General features: G+C 34.4%; 1 protein-coding gene across 1 annotated transcript in view; it reads right to left on the reverse strand.

Moving 5' to 3' along the window:
* Window positions 1-10,983, reverse strand: part of LRRK2 (leucine rich repeat kinase 2) — a 155,486-nt gene that overhangs the window by 124,361 nt on the left and 20,142 nt on the right. The window contains exons 7-11 of the mRNA XM_023738875.1: window positions 9,296-9,427; window positions 4,416-4,535; window positions 3,579-3,721; window positions 3,403-3,482; window positions 1,809-1,915 (exon numbers count right to left, since the gene is read on the reverse strand). Of these exons, the coding sequence (XP_023594643.1) occupies window positions 1,809-1,915; window positions 3,403-3,482; window positions 3,579-3,721; window positions 4,416-4,535; window positions 9,296-9,427 (582 nt within the window). The remainder of the gene's footprint in view (window positions 1-1,808; window positions 1,916-3,402; window positions 3,483-3,578; window positions 3,722-4,415; window positions 4,536-9,295; window positions 9,428-10,983) is intronic.

The following is a 10,983-nucleotide window of genomic DNA, read 5'->3' on the forward strand; positions in this document are numbered from 1 at the left end:
TCTTTATCTACCCACTAAAGTTTAAGCTCCATGAACTTGGGATGTATTCCAAGTGCCAAGAGCATTGTCTGACACATAATTGGAGTCCATAGATATTAACTGAATTAATTAAGGAAAATGTCACAAAAGATGTCTGAGACTTGGCTTTGAAGTCACCAGGGTGAGCCCAGCTCTCCAGCTCTCCTGGCTGACAATCCGGTCATTAATTCAAGAAAAACCATACCCAGTTCCGCACACCCAATGTCCCCAAGTATCTTTCAGTGAAGAATTGCCCACAGAGGTTGATGAACAAGCTGCTCAAGTTCTTAATGCTTTCCTAAGGCAGAACTCCAAAGACAATATGAAGGGATCTGAAGACAGTTTATCTGACTGTTGGCCAGAAACAAAGAAGTAAGCAACTAGAAAGAGCAGAGAACTGACTTTGAACAAAGAAATCAAGGTTGACTCCAAATGCAATTAATTCTCAGACACCATAGCAATCCAAATCTACAAAGTCATAGCAATTTTGTTTGCATGTCAAAGATTTCCAGGTGCTTAAGAATTACAGTGCTAACACAGGGTTGTCTATACACGGTAGATGTCTGTCTCCTCTCTAAGGTGTTCCACGCAAAAGCAACAAAGTCCAGTTGTCATTTCCAGGAGTGAGATCTCCATCTAGGCCTCTCTAACTGCACGGTAAAATATGACAAGTTCAAGAATAACAAGTCTCTTTTCTACCCCTCCTGCTCTGATTCATTATCCCTGAGGGCAACTCCTGTCTGCCTCTCAGTGCTCATTTATTAAAGTGCCTTCAGAGAGGTAGCATAGGAAGAAGGAAAGGAAGAGGAGATAATTTTCCTCTTGATTTGACTTAAGGAATAGTATAAAGAAACATGCATAAAGTGGTTTCTTTATTCCTTTCACTCTACTTAGGTTTTCTACTAAAAAGTGGTCTCTGTCTCAGGCTTTCAGTATTTTTCTTTTTTCCCTCCTTACAAAAAATACCCTGCAAGAGATGCCAAGTCCCAATGCCTTTAAGATGACTTTTTGCCCAGAGTTTTTCAGCAGCATTTCCTGTTTATGGAGACAGGAATCTAAACAGCCTGAGTTTTCAATCTTAACCCTCAGGAATTCTTCCAGCAGTGTATGAGCCATTTTTCTCTCCTTAATAATGGAGAGCTACTCATCAGACTTATAAGACTTACATGTAAAGCGTCATTTTGAGAGAAACATAGTGGTATAAAAATTTTATAATGGACAATTTTACCAGATTTTACAGTGGTATATATCTCTCCATCCAGTTGCATTACGTGAAAGTTTTCCTAAGAAAATAACTGGAACAGTGCATAAAGGAAAATGGAAAATAAATAAATAAATAAAGTGACCATCTGGTGTTTTCTACAGGTTAAAAAGCAAATAAAGGAAAGAAAAACAGTGGACATAGGCTAAAAGTTCATCAACAAGGAACTGGTTCATAAAATAGGATGTAGGCATATACAGGAAAACTACACAACCATCACAATGGATAATGTGAGAATCTACATGTATTCACATAAAGAAAATGTAAAATCTGGTTATAAAAGAGTATAATACAATTCCATTTCTGCAAAAATTATACTATCTATGCCAGTGTATGGGTACAAACATAGAAGTCTGGAAGAAGATACATTAAAATGTTTGTTTTCTTCTTTATCCTCATATATTTATCAATTTGTCTATATATCAGATATGTGTCTATGTATTTAAAATTTTTACACTGTATTACTTTTATAATAAAACATAACCACAAAATGCATTTCCCTTTATTAAAAGTATAGTGTACCCCTTACCGTTTTGTTCTAACAGAGTCGACAATGCATTCGCAGATGCCTGGAAGACTTCTTTTGATGAAGAATGCATCAGCATGGACAGCATCACTTCCCTATGAGCTGGGAACCTTTCACAAATTCAACCACAGTATTAACAGCAATCTTTTTAATAATTCGCTCAAATATTCACTTATCATTATCTAATCTAATAACAAATAAGGGCATAGAAATATTACTTTGTGCCACCTTCACTTACAAGAGTGAGTTGTAGTTAAATATTTTTAAATTTAAAAGTTAGATTCAAATTCATTAAACTCTAATAAAATTAGTATTTCTATGTTTCTCCAAAGCTGATAAGCAGTAGAAGAAAAGAAGTCTCAGCAAATATAAAAACAGTTGCTAGGGAAAAAAAGGTAAAGTGAGAAAAAGAAGGTTAATGGAAGATAAGACAGGAATAGAACATTTATAAGTAACAAAGACAAAAGCAAGAAAGGAAAATTGGAAGTTCATAAATGTTTAAACCCCCTTGAAAGGTCTTAAAGGTATAGAACACACAATATTTTCTTTTAGTAATAGGTAAGTTTTTAAAATCTCCTATCAATGCTGAGGTTAAGTGCTCTGAACTGAAATTTATAAACTGCAACTTCAATCTCTCTTACCCTAACCTCTTAAATAGACTGCTCACTGTGGGATAATTAGGATGCTAGTTCAACATATACTTTTCTAAAGAATTACTGTTTCTTCCCAAAATGGAGACATTTAATTAAATAGCATCTGTGTCATTACTTCCCTTTTTACTGGCAGTGAGACAGCATAAAGATAACTATGCAAATAGGCTGTCAAGATTTGAGACGTAAAATATTATTATTTAAGTTTCTGAGGTAAATTATTCCAATTTAAAAACCCAGAGGATAACCAGATCAAACAACACATATATAAGCAGTTGGCAAGAATATAAGCAGTTGCCCTAAAACACAAAGTCTCCCAGACATGAAACAAATTTGATACACACAGAACCCCTGGTTACACTTTGTATCTTGGGGAGGAAGGTTCCTGTACTATGTTTGAATAGCAACTGCTGTTGAAAGCCTCCTCAAGAGCGGACAGCTTCAAACAAACTTCTCCCCAGAAGACAGGTCAAAACTGCCAAATCAGGTGAGGAATCGCTGTAGGAGGCTTTCAAACCAAATCTAATTCCTGATATTGACAATCTGCTGACAATTCACAGCGGTAGAAAAGGTCACAGATGGCTCTGCAGTCTCTATCACCTGAGATTAATCCATAGAGCATTTTTAAAAAATAGTTCTCCAGAAAAATGAAATACTTTCCTCTACATTTCATAAATTACTGAATTACACTTGATTCCAAATCTGTCAGTAATAACTCTCAAACATACCATCTTTTTCTAACTATTGAAGACAATGAGATAAAAATATATATATCTACTACTATTTTGTGGCAACACTCAAAACATGAATGATGATATCAGAAATATTTCCAACAATAAAATTACAGTTAAGGTATTTTATATGCATCAATCAGAAATACAACTGGGCATTTTATCACATAAAATAATATATCATATATTTTATCATATAAAATAAAAACCACTGACTGGCCATCTTCATCTCCAATCTTCTCGTGTAAATTGTTTTGGTACATGAGGAGATTATTTAGTGCCCAGCATGCGGCCTCCTGGATTAGGAGAGGAAAAATAAGAAACACGTAAAAACATAAATTGTTGTACAAACATACTGTTGAATAACCATGGTATTTACAAAAGAGTCCAACCTGCACGTGCTTGTTCTTTCTATGCCACGTTAATGCTTTGTAACAGGCTTCCAGCCAAAACAATTTATCTTCTTCCTCTTCAGTATCACTCTCCTGATTCTCATTCTTTTCCTCTAAGTCTTGATTTAAGAAAATGGTCTCAGCTTAAAAAACATACATACAATTTAATTACAGTTTGAATGATCAACTCCAAGTTTATATTTTTGAAACTTTATCAAAAGAGTGAGCTGTTTTTTAGCAGAGGCCATAGTAAATTATATTATATATCTAATATATTCCAACCAACCAACTAGTTACAATTAAGTCGATTCTGACTTATGATGACCCCATGTGTGTTAGAGTAGATCTGTGCTCCAGAGGGTTTTCAGTGGTTGAATTTTGGAAGTAGATTGCCAGGCCTTTTTTCTGAGGCACTTCTGAGTGGACGCAAATCTCCAACCTTTCAAAGGTGAGCAGTCAAACACGTTAACAATTTGCACCACCCAGAGACTCCTCTAACATATTACATGCCATATAATAGTGCCATCCCATCTAGACAAATGATAAAATGAAGAGAGGGTACCAAACAAAACTAATAAACTAGAGGGGAGAATTAACAGAAGATTAGCTGCTCAGTTACAAGCTAAATCAAGGATTTAAAGCAAAACGCCATATGACAAAGATATGTGTACTTGTCATCACTGTTAGTTTCCTTGGAAACTCTTTTGGAAAATGAGTCACATTGAGACTGAAAAGCCATTTAATACTTCTTTCTCTACCTATGACGTTCTTGTTATCATGTTAACATCAAGACCAAATGCACCTCTAAGGATTTTCTTTTCTGTAAAAGTTACTTACTGAGGAGTGCTAAACAGCTGAGTGCCGAGATTTGTAATGTTGCATTCTCTGAATACTGCTTCACAGCTTTCACCACAAACGTGTGGACCTCGTTTAATACCAGAATATTAAAAAAATTACCTAAAAGTTAAATAAGAAATTAGCTGATTCCTCATTCATGAAACTTATACTACCTTTAATTATATACTGCATACTTAAATAATTTGGGTGATGATGCTTTACCGGCATTAAAAACATGCAATTATTTTAAATAGCTTAACACGATGAAGTTAATTTATGAAAATTTACTTCATGCTGTCGTTTAACTATCTTGTGTATACAATGGAAGTGATTGAGCAAAAATAATGATACAAATTTAGACTATATTAATTTTGGGTTCTCTGACTCCGTCTCACATTATCATTATATAAAAACAAATGAAGTGTCTAACGTACATGGCACTCTGATATTCATTGTACAAAATAACAGTTTTCCTGCCCTCTAGGAGATGGAAGTCTTAAAAACCCTTCCTACTCGTTAAATCCTTCTGCTGAAAAACTCTTCTTTCATGTAAAGGAATACTTCTCAGAAAACTCATTGGAATACTTACCATTACTTGATCTTGTCTATGATGATGTTAGAAGAAAAAGTAAGTGATTACTTCACCTTCTCTAACCAATCCCCAGGAAGAAGTCCCATAACTTTTTATAATTATTTTTTCAAGAATCAATACCACATGCAAAAATCTAAATCCTTATAAGAATGTGTAAATGATTTTCTTGAAATCTTTATATAAAGTAGATGGATGGTTATCTCTCCACCTTCTCTCACTGATGCGTCTCCTTCCATTTAGCTAATTATAACTCTCTCAACAGTCAAGGTTTCCTTCTAGGAGTAAGAATGAAACTCCTGTTTAGCTATGAGTACACTAAAATGATCCCTGAGACACACGCCAGAATTGGAAAAGATCCTGTATCATGAAAAGCCTAAAACCCAAACTAAATATTAATCAAAGGCCTCAAAATAAAAAATTTTAAAAAGCAGTTTAACTATGTTATAGCCCTACTCCGTCAATACATTCCTATGTTCTTACCTCATCCACATTCACCAACCAAGCAGACATATTCTCCACCCTTAGTAATCTCCAGTCACAGACAATCATTTCAAAAAGATTCCCTTCTACTCTTACCAGCTTGCTAATCTCTAAACTTGGGTAGTCCCCATCATCCTTTTTTCCCTATTACTTCCACGCAACTGCCAACAGCTGTTCTTCCAATGACTCTGGACAAATACAAGTAAGACTGATTTTGTTTCCAGACAATTTATGTAAAAACACACAGGAGATGGTATAAGACCCTCAAGGGCATCAAACCCATAATTAGATTACATACATGGAAAAAATGTTAAATATTTATTTATTGACTTTTGGCTTCTAGTTAAGAAGAATAAAAATTAAATTTTTAATTCAGATTCCCTTTAAACAATAATGGGAACAATAAATTTCCTAGTCAATAAATGGAATAATAATCCTTTAAGAGATAATAAAGGAGCCCTGGTAGTGCAATGGTTAAGCACTCAACTGCCGATTAGAAGGTTGGCAGTTCGAACCCACCAGCAGCTCCTTGGGAGAAAAGACCCAACGATCTGCTCCTGTAAAGATTACAGCCAAGGAAACACTATGGGGCTACTCTACTCTGTCATATAGAGTCCCTGTGAATCAGAATCAACTCAATGGCAAACAAAAGCAAGAGATACATGAGAAGAAAAAAAGCATACGTATCTGAAGATCAGTTTGATAGCTTTTTATTTGAAAAAAACTTACAAAATAATGCAAAACTTAAATACCATACGCTAGTTTTCTTGGCTTCTTTAATTTCAATCGTAGAATATCAATCACTTTTAATGTGACCCTATGGACCTATTTGGTAATCAAGTACCATTTTCCTAATCATGACGGTAAAACTACTTCGTCCTCTGGCTCATTTAAAGGGATTAAGGTGAACTCACATTTTTAATATAAGTTGTGCAAGTTGTAACTTGATGGTGGTAAATTGTAGAACATGAAACAAAGACTTACACATTAGTGTACTGCTGAAGATTTAACAATCAACTTTGAATTAGATTAAAACATTTTTAATTATCAGCCAATTTATACAACTGTGTCCAACTTTATGAAAATATAATGAGTAAAAATTTCATCTCATGAAAGGGATCAACTAGAAAATGACAACTACATTTTAGAAGAATGCTTTGTTTTGCTTAGCGATGCAGAAAGGATGCCTCACTGCACCCCTTACTGGCTACATGAACTCAAATAAGACACACAAACTTGCTGAACCACAGGTCCTCTTCTGTAAATGTGGAGACAATATCAACTACCCATTTCCCGGGATTGTTTCAAGGATAAACAACAAAAAAACAACCAAACAAAAAAATCATATATATGAAACCACTATGGAAGAAATGCATAAACTTAAGCTATTATTATCATATTATCACAGTTTTAGTCATATAATGAACATTCAATAAATGCTTATCATGGAAAGAAATAACAAAATGAAGTGGTGCATATAAAATAGAATTCAACTGATGAAAATTCCATTTCAACCACAACTACCAAGAATTTCCTAATGCTAAAAGCATTTCTGAATTATGCAAGGGATGTAGTCATGATTCCAGAAGTGAAAATAGGAATTGCTACAATGAAATCATGAAAATTAGTTTTTTTTCAAATGACTGATGACTATTTACCAAAGCTGTAGTGATTAAAAGCTAAATGCCTGTTATAATAATCCTAATTTTACCAAAAAAATAAAAATCTCTGGTGATTCTTTTTTGGGAAAGGGCATCAGACCAATTTCCAACAGTTAATGATCCTATCAAACATATTCATTAACCTTTTACATTTTAATGCATTTCTCTGCTCACAAAAAATATAAAGGAAATTGCCAAACGGGGGTTGGAGGAAGGGAGTTTAAATAAGAGCTATGAATTGAAAGCAAATGGACAAGGCAGCTAGAGTAGCCCTGTGGAAGTGTGGGCTCTGGCACTGCAATCAGCAGAATAGCCTTTGATTCCCTCCAAGGTAGGGGAGCTCAACCAGAGTCACCCACATTAAGCCTAGACCTCAAATACATCCTAAAGTGCTTCCATATCAGTCCTGTGCCCTGGCTCCTGGCAAACATAAATCTTCTCTGGAGGAGCCTGTGTAATTTTGGTCCTCAGAATTCTCAGAGTTTAAGCTCAACGAAACAGAAACTCACAAGCACCATTATCTAACATCAAGAAAGCAAGCCTCCATGAGTGACTGGCAGCGTAGAAACAGTGGATTTAGACTCTCAAGAACTTCACATATGGGAATTATCAGATAGTGAACACAGAATAGCTAGGTAGGAATGATTAAAGAAATAAAAGCTAGAATCAAAAAAGGGGGGGAGAAAAAATTTGATCTCATTATAAAAGCTACTATACAGATAGTGAAAAGGCCACATATCAAAAGAAGATATTTTCAATACATTTAACCAACCATCAAACCATTATTATCTAGAATACATTAACTAATTTTTAAAAGAGATTATTCTATGAAAAAGCAGATACAAGACAGATCAGGTATTTTACAAAGGAGGAAGCACCAATGGCAAAGAAATATTTGAAAAGAGATTCATTCTCATTTATATGTCCATAGCAACATAATTGGTAGTAGCTTAAAACTGAAACAAGCCCAAATGTGCATGGATAGGAGAATGCATAAGTAAATTGTGGTATATTCATATAATAGAATACTACATACAGCTACATGCAAAAATGTTTATGATTCTTATAATGTTAAGTAAAAACGAACAAAAGAAAACATTTTGCTGAAAACAGCATTCAATATAAGTACTTCAATTTTTATTAAGCAAAAACAAGCAAATTTTAAAAATTTTGTTTAAGAATACATTCAAATGTAGTAAAACTATTTTTAGAAAGCAAAAGATTCATAAAGACAAAATTCTGGAAAGGGTTAACCTCTGAAGGAAAAGCAGGAGGAGGAAGGAATCCAAGGTAGCCTCACGATCACTGGTAATATAATAATACTTAAATTGAGAGGTGAGTTATTTTTACACTATGCTTCACCCTTTCTATATAAATTATGCTTATTCTGTTTTATTTATGGCCCTCATACTCTAACAGGGAACACAACAGAGAGTCCCTGATGTAGCAGGAGAAAAGTAGGGTGCAGAACTCAAATTCTAGTAAAAAGACCAGACTTCATGGTCGGACTGAGACTGGAGGGACCCCGGAAAACATGGCCCCCGGACTCTCTGTTAGCCCAAAACTAAAACCATTCCCAAAGCCAACTCTTCAGACAAAGATTAGACTGGACTATAAGACATAAAATGATACTTGTAAAGAGTGTGCTTCTTAGCTCAAGTAGACACATGAATGTAAATGAGCAGTGCCTGTCTGGAGGCGAGATTAGAAGGCAGAGAGGGTCAGGAGCTGGTTGAATGGACATGGGAAATCCAGGGTGGAAAGGAGGAGTGTGCTATCACATTATAGGGACAGCAATAAGGGTCACATAACAATGTGTGTACAAATTTTTGTATGAGAAACTAACTTGGACTGTAAACTTTCATTTAAAGCACATTAAAAAAATGAAAAAAAAATGGCCCTAATAATAAAGCATTCATATTTAATTACCTCTTCATAAAATAAGAGTCTTCTTTCATTCATGAGATCTATTTTTTTGTCATTCCCTTTAAAATTCCATCAAAACATGACAGAACAGTTTGCTACTATACCATATTTCCATGCAGTGTATATCAATAAGCTACTTATCCATCAACATATAACATACATATGTTATACTTACATCATATAGATCTGTGGCAATAAATTAAGCAAGAATCATAACTCACCTAATGTAAGCCTATGGAGCAAGCAGCAACTGATTTCCTGGATTTTTTCATTAATAGGAAATGCTTTCATAGCTTCTACCACAATATTATAACACCTGACATTGCCACTCATGAGGACTTCAACATTATTGCCTAAATTTAAAGAAAGTATAGTTATCAATAAGGTAATAATTTTCTCCTTTCAAATATGCATACAAACACATCTTACATAGACTGTAAATACATGGCAGCGTAATGGCTTTTTCCACTTTTAAATATCATGTTCTATCAAATAGCTATGAAAAATACTATGTTGTTTGACACTAATGTAATGGGATTTAGGATTCATTTTTAATATTAAGGGGAAATGTCTTTGTCTCTGTTTCTTGGCTTAAAATCTTAAAACAAAATTAAGGGAAAATTCAAAGTGCTATTATGTAAGTCTAAAGGTGGAATGCCTTGTCCATAAGTTTTCAAATAAATTAATTTGTGAGCCTGTTCCCTAATGAGGTGCTACCCATTGAACAATGGCTTTTATACTGTTCCTTTTCCTTGAATTGGCAGAAAAGAAATCAAGATAATGTCACATAACCTAAACCCATTGCCGTTGAATCAGTTCCAACTCTTAGCAACCTTATAGGACAGAGTAGAACTGCCCCCATAGGGTTTCCAAGGAGTGGCTGGTGGATTCGAACTGTCAACCTTTGGTTAACAACCGAGATCTTAACCACTGCGCCACCAGGGCTCCTGTCATATAAAAAAGCTAAAATCAGTATGGTCTATTTCCTGTCCATTCCAGGAAGGCAACAGAAGAGTACTAAGAGGCAGCAAAATCAAGTGTCCTGAAGGATCTGGGACAGATAGGGAGGAAAATGGATGGTGAAGAGAAGTGACATATAAAAGGCACAATATTAAAATACATAACTAAGTGGCAAAGACATGGAGTAAAAAGAGAAAAGAATCCACTGAGAAAGGTATTTAAGGAATAAAGAGACTGAGTCCATGAATCTATATGGAGAAAACTAATCTCTCTGAATGAAACACTGACTATTCTTAAAATATATATTAAAAAAAAAAGCTATTGGCAAAACCTTTTTTCTTTCTTCTTCATCATAGCCAAACCTATTTTCCCCAAAAAATATTTGTAATGTTTAAGTTATATTAAGAGACATTAAATCTAATTTCAATATGGTAATAATGAAAGAAAACAGCCTTTCAAGACAATTACCTGGTTTTATTCAGAATAGTAGACATGATTTCCATTAAGACTGAAAGGCAAAGTCCTTTCAGTTATAATGAGTATTTAAAACTCTTGATTTCTTGTTTCTAGGCATTACTTTCTTTGACTTTCACATTATGACTCAACACATTTTAACTGGAGTTATGTCAGACGTGGGTAGAAAACAATAAATTCCAAAACCAGCCAACCCAAAATAAATAAATAAATAACTATAGCCAAAGAAAAGTAACATGAAGAATATATTCATGTTGTTGGCAATAGATGACTCAGAGAAATTTAAAAGTACTGTATGTCCATTCTCTATTATTGTTCAGTTCCACCTACTTTCAAGTGTTTAATTTCCTGCCGATATGAAAACGGTGTGATTTTATAAACATTACAGAGTAAGGGCATTCTTTCACAAGGCTACTGGATTTTTGTCCTGCTACACTGAAGTCTCATATATGCAGATTCCCATAAAACTTATACT

The sequence above is a fragment of the Trichechus manatus genome, unplaced genomic scaffold (assembly GCF_000243295.1).
Source record: "Trichechus manatus latirostris isolate Lorelei unplaced genomic scaffold, TriManLat1.0 scaffold00123, whole genome shotgun sequence".
Classification (NCBI taxonomy): domain Eukaryota; kingdom Metazoa; phylum Chordata; class Mammalia; order Sirenia; family Trichechidae; genus Trichechus; species Trichechus manatus.